General features: G+C 54.7%; 1 protein-coding gene and 1 long non-coding RNA gene across 2 annotated transcripts; one reads left to right on the top strand and one right to left on the bottom strand.

The window, feature by feature from the left end:
- The first annotated feature begins 1,871 nt into the window (after positions 1–1,871).
- Positions 1,872–14,075, top strand: Tor3a (torsin family 3 member A). The gene is made up of 6 exons (XM_046430210.2): positions 1,872–2,124; positions 2,641–2,754; positions 5,097–5,362; positions 7,084–7,262; positions 12,640–12,764; positions 13,256–14,075. The coding sequence occupies exons 1-6, from the start codon at positions 1,887–1,889 to the stop codon at positions 13,504–13,506; spliced, it is 1,173 nt and encodes a 390-aa protein (XP_046286166.1). The 5' UTR covers positions 1,872–1,886; the 3' UTR covers positions 13,507–14,075.
- Positions 12,665–16,245, bottom strand: LOC124083496 (uncharacterized). Its single transcript, XR_006848758.2, has 4 exons — positions 15,918–16,245; positions 15,298–15,453; positions 13,087–14,506; positions 12,665–12,773 (listed from the first exon to the last, which is right to left on the bottom strand). It is a non-coding gene; the product is annotated as an uncharacterized LOC124083496 (long non-coding RNA).
- Positions 16,246–17,169: the final 924 nt, after the last annotated feature.

The raw sequence follows: 17,169 nt of genomic DNA, 5'->3' as shown, positions 1-17,169 counted from the left end.
ATTGAGTGTTTATGATGCACTCAAATTAGCTCATTTAATCTTAGCAGCATTCCCATGACTGTTTTATGGGTGGGGAAATTGAAGTTACACAAATAGAAAGTGGTAGAACCTGTTTAGTTATTCACTATGCTAGATTGCCTTTCATGCTCAAACAATATTTGCTGAATAAGTTAATGTTTTTAGTTTTCAAATAAGCAGAAAGATATATATTAGCTCCTTGCCACTATAACAAATACCTGAGATAATTATAAAGGAAATTTTATTTTGGTTCATGGTGTGGGAGATTCTATCTATGGTCAGGGAGACCCATTGCTTTTAGGCCTCTGGTTGGGGGAAGAAGGAAGCAGTGCATCATGGCAGGAATATGTGGCAGAGCAGAACTGCCCACTTCATGGTCAGGGAGCAAAAAAGGAAGAAAACAGGATCCCATAGTCCCTTTGTCATATCCAGTTATTCAAAGACCTCCCACTGGCCTCCAACTACCTCCCAATAGCACCAAGCTGAGGACCAGTTCTCTACCATGGGGTCTTGGGGTGGCACTTAGATCCAAACTATAAGGCTGGGGATATAGCTCAGTTGGTAGAGTGCTTGCCTTGCATGCACAAGGCCCTGGGTTGTATCCCCAGCACCACCACCATACACACACACACACAAAAAAAAAAAATCCAAACCAAGGTTAACTATCCTCTGAATGATTCTACTTGGTTTTTCCAAGTAAGTCATGCTGTACTGGTGCCTTAGCTGCTGCTCTGAAAAGTTTGGGTTCCCTTTTGACATCACTGTGAGACACAAAATACATAACTTTGCTTGTCAACTGAGCTTTCATGGTATTCTGACAAAGGTGCTTATCTGGCCTCTGTGGCTATTTGAATAAAAAGGCAAATTTGGTGAGCTGTTGAGATTGGAGCAGCCCCTGGCATTGAGTGTGATCTAAGATTGGCATGAACCGAGGGGGCAGTTTGTGATGTTTGCAAGGTCTGGTGCTCAGATTCACTGACCAACTGGAGAGCCCAGCCTCAAAGTCACTAAACAAGATAGTGGCCAGGTAGGTCCCTTGATCTGTCTCTACAGTGGTTTCCAATGAGGACAAGATAACTCTGAAACTTAAAACAATCTGTCCTGTGCTCCATATTATGAAGAAGGAAATCCAAGGGAAAGAGGCCCTCTAAGGCATGCTGGTGGTGTCTGATGGCTGCTCATAGTCACAAACACTTGAAAGTTACAAACCTAGCTGAGAGTGTACTGAGCATGTAGCCTTCTTTTTCATGAGATATAATTACTCAACAGGAGACCTCATGATTTCCCCATAACTTGGAGGGTGGTTTCCAAACCCCAAATAGCTCCAAACTTGAAACCTTCAGCTTCCTCTTGTTTTTGGTGGAAGCCTGCTGATTATTTGCAGAGGGCCACCTCCGCCAGACAGGATTCTTCCTGCGTGCGTTCTTCCCAGGGCCTCTGCACAGTTGACTCCCCTGGCTGAGAGGGTATCCCCAGCTTCCTCTAATAGTTTGGCAGGAAGTTGACTGTAGACGAAGGGGCCAGGCACGAAGGTGTGTCCTTATTTGGTAGACCTCAGATGGGCCAACAGAGCTACCCGAAAATAATAATGATTGACAGTGGGCATTTCAAGGCCTGGTGTCACCGCCTTTGCAACCGCAGGCGTGCCCCAGAAACAGACTACCCTGGAAGCTGGCGGGGTGGACAGGACCTATCCCGGGACACCAGCCCGGGTTTCGGTTCCCGCCCGGGTCACGTGTTGAGAGAGCAGGCAGCCGGGCCGGCCGGTCGCCATAGCAACAACCACCCCGGGCCCACGCCCGCCTCACGGCCCCGCCCGGGCCTTAAAGAGCCGGAGCGGCCGCGGCGGGAGGCGGCAGAGCCCGGCCATGCCTCGCGGCCCGCGGCCCCCGCTCTGGCTCGGGCTCCTGCTGCTGCTGCTGCCGCTCGCCGCCGCACCTGGGCACGGCGGCGCCGAGAGGCCGTGGGAGGGGACCGACGAGCCGGGCTCGGCGAGGGCCTGGCTGCGGGCGGCCGGAGCCCTCTCCAGGCGGTACTGGACGCTCTTCAGCTGCCAGCTGTGGCCCGACGACTGTGACGAGGCCGACGCCGCCGCGGGGCCCGGGGGTAAGCGCCGTCCGCGCGGCCGACCGCCGGGGCCACCTGCCGCTCCGGGCGCGGGATGCCCCTTCTCGCGGCATCCGGCGGGCGCCCTAGCGGCCGGCGCCGGGTTCGCCAGCCTGTGGCTCGCGGCTGGGGGCAGGGGCCGCCCGCCGCCCCACCTGGTCCCTGCGCCTCCAGACACGCCCCCGCCGCGTCCTGCGCGGTCTCCCGCCCGCCCCGCAAGCCCAGCGTGCTGCCCTTTCCCGCCTTCTGGTGACTTTAAGGAAGGTCCGCCGCGGACGCAGCTGGTGACTGCCCTCCAGCCCCGGAACCCCTCCTCCCCGGCTGCTAGCGGACACGCTGCTAGCGGAGACGCCGCTTGAGCACGTGCAGTGGGCGGAACCTGGGCAGGGGGAGTTGGGACTTGAGTTTTGGTTCTGGCGTTGTCATTAACAAATTGGGTGGTATGGTTGTCGCTTCGCTGTTCACTGCCGTGGGCCAAAGGCTCTCGTCCTTGTCTCACAGCTCCTCTTTTTCCAGGCTGGAGCCTCCCTGGTTTGGGTCAACGGTACCTGGATATCCTCACTACGTGGTACTGTGGCTTCCAGGACTGCTGCACTGGCGGGGACTGCAGGATCTCCAACAACTTTCCAGGTTAGACCCAGGCTTGGTTTCCAAAGGCAGGGATGTACGGGGAGGCGAGGTCACTACTGGGGTGCAGGTGAACTTTTGCCATGCTGCCCAACTCCCCTAGTGCAGGAATTGTCACACTGAAATTGCACTCAGGTCTGCAATTATTTGAGAATCTTCTTTGGATAAGACATGAAACTACTAGGCTTTCCAGAAATAACACCCACCAAAATGGGAATAATGTGAGACCAATATTAGTGGTGTCCTTAATGGATTTTGCATTCACTCATTTAAACACAGAGGCCAGAGCACTTCCATTCTATGTGGGTTTTTTGTTTGTTTGTGTTGTACTGAAGATGGAACCCAGGGCCTCACACATTCTAGGCAAGTGCTCTAACAGTGAGTGACACTGTTACTTGAATCAAGGAGAAGTCCCTTTTTTACCTTTTGTTTCATGGCTGCTCAGCTTGTTGGAATCCATGGGAATACCATGAACATGTCATATCAGACTTAAGACAACTGGGAGGAAGGGACACTACCAGGGTAGGACAGGCTGCTGATTGCCACTGGCTGTCCCTTGTTGAGACTGAAGATTTTCCTCTGCCTATTTGCCATCTCTCACCATGTTCTACCATGGGAATTGGTCCAAGGAAAAAGAGCAACTAATGTCTATGGAGCTCCTACTATGTACTAAGCATGGTGCTAGGAGTTTTGCTGGGATTAACCCTTAATACAACATATCTGTGACCCTTGGGAGAGTCAGGCCCAGAGCACCTTGCTTCTCTAAACAATAATAGTAACCTAGTTCACGCAAGAGAACCAATCACAAATTGTGTTGTGATTCCAAGTGTCCCTTTCTAACCTTTAGCCAACAAATGTCTGGGAACACAACTTGGGTTTCCAGTTTATTTTGGATCAGTGACCATGCGTCAGCAGCTGACAGAAATAGGAGATGGTTTCTGATTATAAACAAATCCATATTAGCGATCACATGGATTGAAAACTGTCCTACCCGTGTGCCTGCAAATGTTCTCCTTCAAGTTCAACTGCATGTGAAGTTCTGCTAAGTAATCTTCCTCTCTTGATGTTTTATTCAGTTCAGGAGACTTTATTTGCATACTAAAGGGATTTGCATTTAACTCTCAGAGGGCAATTCTTAGCCTAGCCTGTTAAAGGACCACTGCATCGGTGGTTTGCAGAAGTTCCCTATTTTCCCCAGGAGTGGTTTCCTGCCTAGAGTTTCCCTGATCCCAGCATTTCCATCTCCAGAAATGAGACCCACCCTAGATAGTAGGCCACTTAATTGGAAGAAGTGCCAGTGACACAGTATGTCTAGGGACAGGGCCTGGCACAAGACAGAATACCAGACTACACAGAGTGTGAATTTGGATTTCTGCTGATTCAGAATAAGACTTTAGATGTGAGTCGGCAGGTCACCTCTCTGAAAGGTCTGGGAATCCAGATTGTTCTGGCGGGGGAATCAGAAACACCTGTGCTGGCAAATTTTGGACAGTCCTTCCCAAATCTGTTTCCTCAACTTTATTTATTTATTTATTTATTTATTTATTTTAATTTATTTTTTAGTTTTTGGCAGACACAACATCTTTGTTTGTATGTGGTGCTGGGGATCGAACCCGGACCGCACGCATGCTAGGCGAGCGCGCTACCACTTGAGCCACATCCCCAGCCCCTTTCCTCAACTTTAAAGGGGGAATAATAGTACGTGCCTTACAGAATTACTGTGAAAGTTAAATATAAAACAGCACAGTTTTGAGTACAGGAAAAATAGCAGTAGAAGTTAATTTTCCCTCCTGTGACGCTACTAGTTTTGAAGTGATGTGATACTCCAGTAGACCTTGACCTGGTTAGCTCAAGGTGCCAAACCAGTTGATCCAGAACTCAGAATGGCAGTGCCTCAGGCCAGCTGGCAGCACACCTCACCTCCACCAGGATGCCCAGCGCAGGGCTGTGTTCCCTGCGGGCACTGTGGACAAGAGTTTGCTGAATTGAAATAGAAGGAATAAACAGGTTTCTCCATAAAGCTTTCCAGGAGGCCTGAAGATAAAGAATGGGGGCAGCCTAGGATGTGGGCAGGGTCCTTCCTCCAAACTGGTCTGTGCCCACATCCTGGGATGTCTTCAGAAAGGGTGATTCTGTTCTCTCCCCGAGTTCAATCTCGATTTCTCAAACTTCAGAAAATGGCCTTTGAATCCATTCTGCTGCAAGGTCTGCCCTCTAAGTCCAAATGGCATGAATCAGTGATCCACCCTCGGAGTGACCAGAGATGCTTGGCTGGCCACGCCCCCACCTGCGGGAGTCATGCCCGTGTGTGCCACTCACTGTGGCCTCCTCTTTCCTGCCCCCAGGTTTGGAATCGAACCTGAGTGTGCGCCTGCATGGCCAGCATCTGGCCCGCGAGCTGGTCCTGAGAACAGTGAGGGGCTACTTAGAGATGCCCTGGCCAGAGAAGGCCCTGGCTCTGTCGTTCCATGGCTGGTCTGGCACAGGCAAGAACTTTGTGGCGCGCATGCTGGCAGAGAACCTCTATCGGGACGGGCTGAGGAGCGACTGTGTCAAGATGTTCATTGCCACGTTCCATTTCCCACACCCCACGTATGTGGACCTGTACCAGGTGAGGCGGGCAGCGCTGGGAATGCACCCAGGGCTGGGGCTGGAGCGAGGCCTCTGCTGAGGGAGACCCAAGCCTGAAAGGAGGTGGGCTCTGGGAAGCCTCGGGAAGGGCCGGACCCAGGTGGCGGTGTGTGACAGAATGTGACAGTGGCCCCCATCCTTCAGAGGAACAACTGCTGTTTTAGACTCCACAGTCATGCACAAGAAGCCAGACGCAGCTTAACAGAATCAGTCGTGTATTGACTTTTGTGTTAGGGAAGTGGGGAAATGAGAGGAAAGCAAAACCGTTGCCATGATCTCCGGGCACGGACCCAACCTGGCTGGCTCGCAGCAGTGTCCGTGTGTCAGCTCTTGCCCCGTGCTGTTCCACACTATTGCCATTTTATTGGACGGAAAGTTGCACATCCTGGGCTGGGGTTGTGGCTCAGCGGTAGAGCGCTCGCCTCGCATGCACGAGACCCTGGGTTTGATCCTCAGCACCACATAAAAATAAATAAGTGAAATAAAGGTATTGCATCCAACTACAACTAAAAAATAAATATTAAAAAAAAAAGAAGCATATCCTGCCTTTTTAAAAAAAGAATGTGGGGCTGGGGAGGGAACCCAGGGCCTCCAGTATGCTAGGCCAGCTCCATCCCCCGCGGCGTAGTGTTTTAAAAGGAGGCAGCCGTATCAGGTGGTTCTCCATGTCTTCCCATAACCGGTCATCATAGCCAGCAAGTGGGGGGACAGAAAGTTCCCTTGCTGCTCTGCTGGTCCGGTTTCTTCCCCGTCAGCCCTGTAGCACTTAAAATTGGTCAGAAAATGTGCCAACTCCTTCAGCTGCACGACTAAGGGGATGGTGCTCCTGGCTCTAGCTTTTAGTCATCACAGACATCTCTGAGAACGGAGTTGCCCTTTCAGTGTGACCTAGAGGGCTCCAGATGGCCTCAGGGCAGGCGGCCAACAGCTGGGCCTTCTCAGGAGAAATTACCTGATTCTGTGGATCCCAACTTCCCCACTGTAAAAATTGGCATGTCCACACACACCCGTGCACTCGGGTGACGGGGCGCTGAAGTCAGACTCTGAGGAGGTTAGAGAGGGACAGGGAGTATAGGCTGGGGTAAGAAGTTGGGAACAACAGCTCTGGGAACACCAAAGAAGCTTCTGTTCCATTGAGGGTTTATTCTCTTGGCTATAACGAGAGCCCACCATCTCTGGGAGCCCCTGCATGACAGGTTGTCTGGGCCCCAGAAGGCGCTCAGGAGTGTCACCTCCCTGAGATCCTGGCCCAGCCTGGGAGCAGTGGGCACGCTGCTCCTGGGAGCGCAGGCAGGGGAGTGGCTGCCTCTGGCCCTTGAGCCCCTCCTGCCTGTCACCCCCACAGCAGAGCCTGACCCCTGCCCTTGGGGAGTTGACTTGACAGGTACTTCCAGGATGGGACCTAGGCCTGGAGAGGAGGGAGAAGGCTGGAGTGGGGGCTTGTGCCCAGGGACACAAGGGGTTCTTTCCACTGCTCCCAGGCCCCTTCCTCTCCCCAGACTAGGGCTGCCAACCTTCAGGTTCAGGAAAATCATCTGGAAACCTGTTGGCGAACAGGTGCGAGCTTCGCCCCCAGGGCTTGGATCCCAGTCCCAGGCAACCCACTGCAGAAATGCTGGGGAAACTGGTGCCCTGACCCGGACTGTGGCTGGAGGGTGGGATGTGTCCTCAGGTCTCCACAGCTCCCTGTGTCCTGTGCAGGAGCAGCTGACCAGCCAGATCCAGGGGACGCAGCAGCGCTGCCCACAGAGCCTGTTCATCTTTGACGAGGCTGAGAAGCTGCACCCGGGGCTGCTGGAGCTCCTAGGGCCCCACTTGGAACGCCACGCCACTGAGGGCCACAGCACTGAGTCTGCGAGGAACATCTTTCTTTTTCTCAGGTGAGGTCTGAGTGAGGGGAGGTGTGGCAGGCGGTGGAGGGCTTCTTTGCCATTCCAGACAGCTCATTAGCTCAAAATCAAGTACCAATGACCCTGAGAGGTCCCAAGGCAGCTGCTCAGAGGGCTGAGTAGTTCCTCCCCAGCCCCAGAGGCCTGAAGGTCTCTTTCTGCCAAGAGGCAGCGCTGGCCAAACCCTGCGGTGAGTGTGGTTAGATCTGTGATGCCTGCAGGACTTGCCACAGGGCTACATTTCCCTGCTTCTGTTTTGCTGAGTGTCCCAGGCTCTTGAAGTGGCCCTGCAGGAAGCAAACAGAAATAACTTGTTCAACTCTGTCTCTTTATGGAGGCTTTGGCTTGAAGGTTTGCACCAGCTTCTAGAAGTCAAAGCAGTTGCTTCCCCACAGGCTGCTGGCTCCTCCTCCCCACCCCTGGCCGCCCCTGTTGCCGGGGGTTTTCAGGGCACACCTGGTGAGGATGGGGAGTGGGGACGATTTCGCCCAGGCTGGGAGCATGGAGGGGTGAGCTGTGGACAGCAGGCCTGGCTTCCTGCGGACCCTTGGGACGGATTTAAACTAGTGCCAGGTCAGGATTCTGGTGTGATGGCGAGTCCACCCTGCTGTGCAGGCTTGTGGGACGTGAGCTGTGAGGAGGACGAGGGTCCCCGGGTGAGTTGAAGAGAGACGTCTGATACAGTCTGCGTGCCCAGAGTCAGGAGTTGAGGACAGGTCGCTTCTTGGGTTCTCAACCTTCTCCCCAGGTTCTAAGCAGCAGGCTCAGGACTCCTCCTGGGGCAGTGAGTCAGAGGAGGCCAGATAGAGGAGTGGCCTTGGCCCTAAGGCTTCTCCACAGAAGCCCTCAGGTCGTGGGGTGCGGGTGCTGGGGACCCTCTGAACTGCTGCTGCAGAAGCCAGTCCCCTCCTGCGGGATGAAGCTTGGGGACCACCACGGGGACCACCTTTCACTTTTTTAAATGATTTGTTAAAATATTTTTTTAGATGTAGATGGACACACACCTTTATTTTATGTATTTTTATGTGGTGCTGAGGATGGAACCCACAGCCTCACACATGGCCTGCGAGCGCCCTGCCACTGAGCCGCAGCCCAGCCCCGCTTGCACTTTTGTTAGAAGTATCTCCTCCCGCTCCTGGACGGGGCAGTGGGCCGCTGCCTCCTGGCCCCCTCCTCCACCACCTCTCCACTTGGAAAGGCCTCGCCCCCGCTGGCCGTGGTCGCTGAACCTGACCCAGTGCCCTGGACTCCAGGCAGACGTCTGCCTTTGCGGCATTCTGATTGTCGGCCAGCCGGTACTGCTGTCTGTCTCCTGGGCAGTCCCACTCCCCCAGTGACCTGACTGGTGGACTGAAGCAGGCCGCGTGGCTGCACACCCACCGCTAGCCACATGGGGTGGAGGCAGTGCCCGGGGAGTCGTCCTGCTAGACCAGTCCCCCACAGGAGGAAGCAGCTAAGCCTGCCCTCCCGGGAGGAGGACACAGCTGTGACAAGGACTCGAAGGGTCACTTAAATGTGGCCTTTGGTTGCAGTGGCTCAGGCACTGGCTTGTACCAAGGCCTCCCACCAAGGAGAGGCTGTGGGCAGGCTGCCATTGTCCACCCCCGGTCATGCAGGGCCACATCCAGCAGCCCCCCCCCACAACCCCACACCCGGCTGCCCTGAACTCCTGAGGCCAGGCGTCCAGCGATGGTGGGTGGGGAAGACGTGTATGGGGGCGCTGAGTCTCTGGACTTCCGCTGAGGTCCATCGTGGGAAGCACCTCCTCTTCGTGGTGAGGAGTACTGTACTGGACGACAAGCAATTTGAGCTGCCAACGTGACTAAGTCACACCCGGGGAACACCTGCCATTTAACCCTGGGAAATAGCCCAACCTGCTGTTTGCACTGAGGCCTGAGTGGCTTTGGTGGCCTGCCCTCTGTGGCTCCTGATGGCAGGTGGGAGGGGGTGACACCTGGCAGGGCCCATGCCCAGCGTGTGTAGAAGCCAACACGGGCGGCCCCAGCTGTGAGCAGGAGCTGGGTCGGCTCCCCCAACAGGGAGACAGGGAGACGGGAGGCTGCTCACACCTCCCGCCCTCGGAGGGTGTGGCTCCGGAGGCCGGGCGCACTGGCCTGCACCTGTACACCAGGCCAGGGACTGGTGGGCGCCCTGGTCCATCCGGCGACCGCCGAGGTCGCCCCTTCTAATTTAGGTTCTGTCCTTCAGGTTCTGTTTGGGGACACTTCCTGCTCCCCCAGGCTCGGGAGGTCGTTTTAGGGAGGGTCCCGGGGCCTGTCCTGAAGCACGGCTCACTGGTGGTCAGAGCCTGGAGGTGCTGTTCCAGGGCGCGGTTCCCGAGGTGGCAGTGAAGCAGGGAGTGAGCCTGTGGGGCTTGGGGTGTCGGAGCCTGGCCCTAGGTCGGCCAGAACCCGGGCGCCTCCTGTCTGGTGGCCAGAAACCAACCTTGACTACTCCTGCTCATTTCTACCCGGGTAGAAGGCTCGGGAAGGGTCACGGGCAGGACCCCAGTGGGGTGGGGAGCTGTAAAGAAAGAGGGAATGAGGCCCATTTACCTGGGGCCGCTGCCAGGCGAGGCAGGGACAGTGCCAGCACAGGCAGGGAGCCCTGCGACTCTGAGAGCTTGGACCTCCCCCAGTGACCTGTGTGTGGTGGCTGCCCGTTTTCTGACTCGGGCACCTTTGGTCAGGTTTCCTTCTCTCAAAGAGATCAGGGTTGACCTGCCTCTGTTCTTCAGGGAGGAGCAGTCGGTGCTGCTCTGTTCCGGGTCATTGCCGGGGATGGCTGGTCCTGGAGAGAACCCGAGTCCCTTCCTCGGGGTCTCGGGCCGAGGGCTGGTGAGCTTGGATGTGGTCCTGTCCCAGGCCCACAGAGGGCTGGTGAATAGAGGTGCCTGCTGGGCCTGGTTGGCAGGGGGCCTGGGGGTGAGGTCCTTCCTGGGGGAAGTGTCTGTCTACAGGTGGCCTGGTGGTGGCAGCCCTGAGGAGCTGAAGATGAGGGGAGGGGGCGGAGAGAGGGGCCTCCTGGTCATGCCTCGTGGTGAGGTAAAGACGTGGCCTGGGGAGGGGGAGGCAGACCAGAGGGGACATTCAGAAGGGAGTTGGAGGTGGCGTGGACCAATGCACAGCCATGTCCATTTATCTAATGCGCACTGTGGAGCCCCTGCTGTGTGCCGAGCACTGGGCTAGGTGCTGGGGCTCCTTAGAGAAATAGGCCACGCTTCCTGTTCCCCACCCACTTGGAGTCTGGTGGCCTCCTGGGTGGAAGCGGGAAGGCCCTGGGGTCTGCCCAGGAGCTGGTGAGTCAGCCCCGCTGGTCTGGCCCTTACCCCAGGAGCTGCCTTTCATGCCAGTGGAGACACAAGTACCTGCCTCTGCCTCCTGTGGGGAACGTGGGAGGGGGCAGTCCCTTGGCAGCAGGGTGACCTTGCCTCTGCTGAAGGCCCTCAGGCGTCCAGATGACCTGTGGCCCTTCCTACAGAGGTGGGGGCTGGGGAGCAGGGAGCAGTGCCGCCAGCAGCCTCTCCACAGGCAGGTGTCTGGACAAGTCTGGCTGAGCAGCTGACCTGGAGGGAGGGGAGGGGATGCCCTTGTCCCCGCAGTGCCCACAGCCCCTGGGAAAGTCTGTCATCAGGAGTACATTGGTCCCTTCAGGAAGGACCACGCAGCCAGACAGCCCGTCCGTCCTGGCTTAGCTGCTGGGCAGGGAGGGTGCCCCCGCGGGGGAGATGTGAGCCCGGAGCACCCAGCCCCTCTCCCTGCCTGGGCGCCTTGCTCACGGGTGTGCTCAAATGCTAAATGAGCCCGGAAGTGAGTTGACACACAGGAGGGTGACCCGGGGGACTCAAGGTCCACTGGAGGGGAGGAATGGAGGTGCTGGACCCTGCTCCTTGCTGCCCGCCTACCACAGTCCTTCGTTGCCACCTTCCCCGTCCTGCTGTGGAGAGGCAGGTGGCAGAGCCAGAGAGGCCCCGGCGGAGCTGGCCAAGGAGCTGCCTGGGGCTGCAGCCTTGGGGTGGGGGTGAGGGTGGGAGGGAGGTGGGTGCCTGCGCTGGGAGGGGGCCGCGCTCCCGCCCCAGGTCTGTGCACCTCTGTGCTAGCTCCTGTTTGTGGCTCTCTGGGTTCCTCGCCTTATCCCCTGACTAATCCCGTCCTGTTCTGTGCTCCAGACCCCTAATTCCCATTGCCCAGTGACACCCCAGTCCCCCAGAGCCATGGAAGAACACTGGAGCGTGGGGAGCACATTGGCGCCTGTGACGGGAGCAGTCGGAAGCCCAGGGCAGACGCATGTCCTCACTTCTCATGTCCATCAGTGACAGGGTCTTGCCAGTCGTGTTTTCTTTTTTTTTTGGTAGTGAGACACAATACCTTTATTTATTTATTTTTATGGGGTGCTGAGGATCGAACCCAGGGCCTCGCATGTGCTAGGCAAGCGCTCTACCGCTCAGCCACACCCCAGCCCCTCTTTTTTTTTTTTTTTGGTACCAGGAATGAGCCCAGGGGCACTTTACCACTGAGCCACATCCCTCAGCCGTATTTATTTTTTATTTTGAGGTAAGGTCTCACTAAGTTGCTTAGGGCCTTGCGAAGTTGCTGAGGCTGGCCTTGATCTTGTGGTCCTCCTGCCTCAGCCTTCCCGGTGGCTGGGATCACAGACAGGCACCACCACACCTGGCTCAGTGGTATTTCTTAATTCTTCTGTCCTTCTCTCCATCATCTGTCACCTCTGAGCATGGACTGCTGGCAGAAGGCTTGGGGACTAGCTTTCTGCAACCATCCATGGCCTTTCAATCCAGTCTCTGTAGCCCTGAAATGGTCTTTTTAGAACGTAAAACTGACCAGGTCGCCACCCGACGCTCCCCAGCTCCAAGCCCTTCCGTGGCCCGTATCTGCAAACATGGCGAGGGCCCCCCCCCCCCAGTCTCAGCCTGCCTTTGATGCTTTGCTGCACAGCCTCCTGGGCCTCTGCGTCAGGCCACACCCCTCCTCCTCGGCTCTGAGGACCGTTACTCGCCCTCTGCCTCGATGTGAGGCTCTCCTTGGTCAGCACTTGCCACACTGTCCTGGAGCCTCAGGCCCTTGTCCCACAGAACTCAGAGGAGGAACCACATCTAACCATTGCTGTGCCCTCTGCGCCTGGCAGTTTTCTAAGCGTTTGTCAAAGGGAGCGGGAGAGGGGGTGGCAAGGCAGGACGTCGTCTTTTCTATGCAGATGCTAGTTGTGCCAAGGTCCCCCCGGGAGGGCCGAGGCCGGGCCCGCAGCCTCCACTCTTCCCGCACCGGGGTTTTGGCCTCGTGGTCAGGGAACCCATTGGGAATCTAGGCTTAAAAATACAGCTCTGTCAACAGGCCCTTCGTGTCTCTTTCAGTAACCTCGGGGGCAACGTCGTCAACGAGGTGGTCCTGACATGGCTTAAGGCTGGACGGCCCCGGGAAGAAATTACGATGGAAGACTTAGAGCCCCGCCTCCGAGCCGAGATCATGGGGTCCACAGGTGAGTGACCTACGCACAAGACAAGCCACAGTTGGAGGTGATTAGCGTGAACGCTGGTGGTGTGATTGTGAGGTGCACAGGGGCCCTGACCATCCAGAAGACACGCTCCAGTCATCCCGTGTTGTCAACCGTGGGTGGCACAGGAAGAGTGCCTTTCTGAAAATGCTTTGAAAGAGGCATTGGCACTGGCCCAGGAGACACAGAGGCTCTGAGCAGAGTGTCACTGTGAGACCCTCAGCAGTCAGCCTCCACGGCCTTGTCCAATGGAGGATTGCTCCTGCCACTGGACAAGGCCAGGCACCAGCCACTGCACCCTGCTCACCTGTTCCAGGAGACCCAGTGGTGTGGCTCTTGGCATGTGCTGCAGACAGCCCCCCTGGCACTGTACACGAGACCAAATCCTGCCCATGCTGCGGGTCCTGGGACACAGTAGAGCCCCACTGGGTTCAGCCTCGGGTCAGCTTCCATGTGACTTTGTGTCTTGATTTCAGACAGTGGCTTTGGCCACAGCCGTCTGGTGAAAGAAGACCTGATTGACGTCTTTGTCCCCTTCCTGCCACTGGAATACCGTCACGTGAGGCTGTGTGCTCGCGACGCCTTCCTGAGCCAGGAGCTCCCGCACACAGAAGAGTCCCTGGACGAGATCGCCAAGATGATGACATATGTCCCCAAGGAGGAACAACTCTTTTCTTCCCAAGGCTGCAAGTCTGTTCCTCAGAGAATTACCTACATCCTGCCCTGAAGACTGAATGAGGACTTCCCGGAGCTGCTGGGGTGCCAGCGCATCCAGCAGTCACTAACTAACTAGTGAGTAACAGGAAGGCCTTGATCAGAAGCAGAGCCAGTTCTTCAATCACTTGGTGCCTTAAAGACCCACGTTCCACAACGTGGGCCAGGAGGCCGGAGACAGTCAGCAGGAGGCCACAGATCCCAGGCTCGCAGCCCTGCGGGTGCTCCCCCTGGCCTCGCAGCTCTCCTGGCAGATGGCTGGACTTGGGGGTTGGGCCCGAGGCTGAAGGGTTCTTGGGTTACAGAACAGGGCTGTGGTGGCCCAGCATGGGACTCACCTGGGTTGGCAGGATGGGCAGGCTGGCTTTCAAGCCACTACCCCCAGAGCAATGATGAGCAGCGAGTGGGTGGGTCAGCACAGAGCCTTGGGCTAAGAGGAAAAGGGCAGAGAGTACCTGCAAAGTTCTGAGAGTGTAGGCTAAGCCCTGTTCTGCTCTGCAGGTTGGAAAAAAAAGTTTTTAATTAGGGGCTTTGACATGACTGTCATAAGTAGAGATTAAAATTTTGTATTTTTCTAACCTCCTTGGCCTGCTTGCTCACTGAAACCTAGTAGTTGTGCTCACTTAGCAAAATTTCAAATCCAGGTCATCCTGATGGGGACTGGCAGAGACGGTGGATGCTGGCACTCGGAGCTGGCAGCGTGTGTGGCGGGTCTGCCAGCTTCTGCTTGCTTTGGGACCATGTCAGCTGAGCTGGGTTACACCAGCCTCTTACTGAAGAGGCTCCCAAGGCACGGCGCTCTTGCACGTGAGAACAGTCCCTGCCATAGCCTGGAACAGGAACGAGTCCCTCAGGTCTGAACTCGCGGCCCCGTGCCTCTCCACCTCCATGGTCCCCTCTGTGTCCCCCTCCGTGGTCCTTCCCTTCTGCAGTCCTGGAATACCCACAGGCCTGTGCTTTTTTTGTCGTCATCTTTTCATTTGAAGTCCTCCTTGACCCTCTCATCTTCAGCCCTGTGAAATGGAACACGTCTCTCTCCCTCGCTTAACACTTTATCAGGCTCAAGAACTCAAATAACTGCCCAAGGTTAGGGAGTACTAGCCCTGGCTACGTTAGGCACTCAAGAAGCTGCCCAATAAATGAATCAAAGGAACTTAGTTTCATACCACTCATGGGACAAAAGTAAACTTGGCCTGACTGTACAGTCAGATGAGGCCAGTGAGTTTTTCCCCCTTTTTGATACCAGGGATTGAACTCAGGCACTCAAGCACTGAGCCACATCCCCAGCCCTATTTTGTATTTTATTTAGAGAGAGGGTCTCACTGAGTTGCTTATTAGCACCTTGCTTTTGCTGAGGCTGGCTTTGAACTTGCCATCCTCCTGCCTCGGCCTTCCAAGCAGCTGGGATTACAGGCATACGCCATGGTGCCCGCCAGATGAGGCCAGTCTTAGCTGTAGGTTAGCTGTCCTCTGGTCTGGAGCACCTCTGGAAGAATGTGCACCCAGCACTAAATGCTAAATACACACTTCAGAAAGAATGTTCTGTGTTTGTTTTTAAGTCTCGAGACACAAAACAAAACAACCCACATTCTTTTAGCACTGGCCATTCTTTTGGTGTCACAACTACAGGCTCTGAACTGCCCACATGGGAACAGAGACAAGCAGTAGCACACAGTGTTCTGGACACATTCCCCGCCAGCCTCCCTGGGCTGGGGTTGTGGCTCCACCAGTCACCTCTGTGAGACACCAGGGAACTATTTAACCTCATTTTAACTTTAACTTCCATTTGGGCTTAACCACCTACCTTGCTGGAAAGATTTGATGAGTTCATCTTCACGAAGTGCTCAGGACACAGCTTGAGGTGTAGACAGAAAAACTTCCTCTACAGACTCCGTGCAAGTCTCCAGTTTCCTGTGGATACCAACTGGGCATCCTGCAGCCGAGTTCTGACATCAACTACCTGGAGTGAGAGTAGGTTAAGGGCTCTGTCCTGCAAGACTGCTTCCCGTCACGAAGCAATTGTAGGGCTGGGGCTGGGGCTCAGTGGTGGAGCCCTTGCCTAGCATGTGGGAGGCACCGAGTTTGATTTTTCAGCACCGCACATAAATAAGGTCTATCAACAACTAAAAAAAAAAAAAAAAAAAAGATGCAATTGGGGGCTGGGGTTGTGCTCAGCGGCAGAGCACTCGCCTAGCACGTTCTATCTAGGCCCTGGGTTCGATCCTCAGCACCACATAAAAATAAATAAAACAAAGATATTGTGTCCAACTGCAACTAGAAAATAAATATTAAAAAAAAAAAAAAGATGCAATTGCAAGTAGTGGTTACCCACACTTCTGTCCAACTTGGTTACAAGTCAAGGTGCCCACAGCCCTGGAGATACAGGAAAACCCTTCACTGTTGCTGGCCTGTTACAAAGGATACCCCTCAGGAGCAGCCAGAGGAGGAGAGGCTCTGAGCCGAGCCTGGGCACCAGCCAGCTGCAGTGCGGCTCTTCCAGCCTGCTCCAGGCGCCACCCTCCCTGTGCTCCTGCGTTCGCCAGCCCGGAGCTCTCTGAGCCCGGCACTGGAGGTTTTTATGGAGGCTTTATTGTGCATTCACAACGGATGAGATCATTGGCCACTGGTGATGAAGTCCAAGTCCAGCCTTCTCCTCCCACCACAGGTCAGGGAGTGGGGCTGAAGCTTCTAGACCTCTGAGCACATAGTGCCAGTCCCCATTCTTCAAGAGTCAACATGTTAGCACAAACTCTGGAGGGCCTGGGAAAGGTTTGGGAATAACAAAAATAAAATAAAGATATTGTATGCAACTACAACCAAAAAATAAATATTAAAAAAAAAATAGCAAACATCCCAACAGGCTCCTGCCTGCCACTTATACACATTTCACAAGTACCTAATGCAGGCAATGCCTGCAAGCAATGACACTTGTTAAAATTTAAGACCAAGTCAAACAAGAATAGAACGTTCCTATAGAAGGATCTACACTTAATCTATTAATACTGCTTTGCCTCAAAACATTTTTAGAACTTAATTGAAGTTGTCCTCATAATGGATTTTAAAATAATTAAACGTCTCTTTGTAGTCAACTCATGTTGGAGACACACAAACACAAACACATACACACACAAAAAATTCGCCTGGGCTCCAGAGAATGCCTTCTGTCCACTTCCAGAGATGAAGACAGGATACGCAAGGTGCTTCAAATAGAATACAACTAGAAGACAACAAAATGGCAGTAATAGTCCTCACCTCTCAATAATCACCTTGAATGTAAATGGATTAAGTTCTCCAATTAAAAGACACAATGGATTAAAAGCTAAAGATTCCATGTGTCCTCAAGAGCGTCACTTCACTGGTAAGGACACATGTGGACTGAAAGGGAGTGACGGAAAAAAAAAAAGATTCCATGCAATTGGAAACCAAAGAGCAGGAGTATATCAGACAAAACAGACTTTAAATAAAAACCATAAAAAAGACAAATGGGCATCACACTGTCATCAAGGGGACAGTCCTGCTAGAGGTACAACTGTGAGTGCATAGGTAACCAGCATCAGAGCACCTGAGTACACAAAGCAAACACCAATAGAGCTAACGGAGAGAGCGGCTGCAAGAAAATAATAGGTGGGAGACCTCAACACCCCAAGTTCAGCAATGGACAGATCATCCAGCCGGC

Source organism: Marmota monax, unplaced genomic scaffold, assembly GCF_021218885.2.
Source record: "Marmota monax isolate L192 unplaced genomic scaffold, Marmota_monax_Labrador192_F-V1.1 WCK01_AAM20220418_F8-fsc00055, whole genome shotgun sequence".
In the NCBI taxonomy this organism is placed as follows: domain Eukaryota; kingdom Metazoa; phylum Chordata; class Mammalia; order Rodentia; family Sciuridae; genus Marmota; species Marmota monax.
The sequence above is the reverse complement of the archived record's forward strand: the minus strand, read 5'-3'. Positions and strand labels throughout refer to the sequence as shown.

Excerpts from the sequence above, each read along its gene's own strand:
- Tor3a (XM_046430210.2), top strand. The coding sequence starts at position 1,887 with ATGCCTCGCGGCCCGCGGCCCCCGCTCTGGCTCGGGCTCCTGCTGCTG. Across the intron at positions 2,125-2,640 it reads CGCCGCCGCGGGGCCCGGGG|GCTGGAGCCTCCCTGGTTTG; the intron begins GTAAGCGCCGTC and ends CTCTTTTTCCAG. Across the intron at positions 12,765-13,255 it reads CGAGATCATGGGGTCCACAG|ACAGTGGCTTTGGCCACAGC; the intron begins GTGAGTGACCTA and ends TCTTGATTTCAG.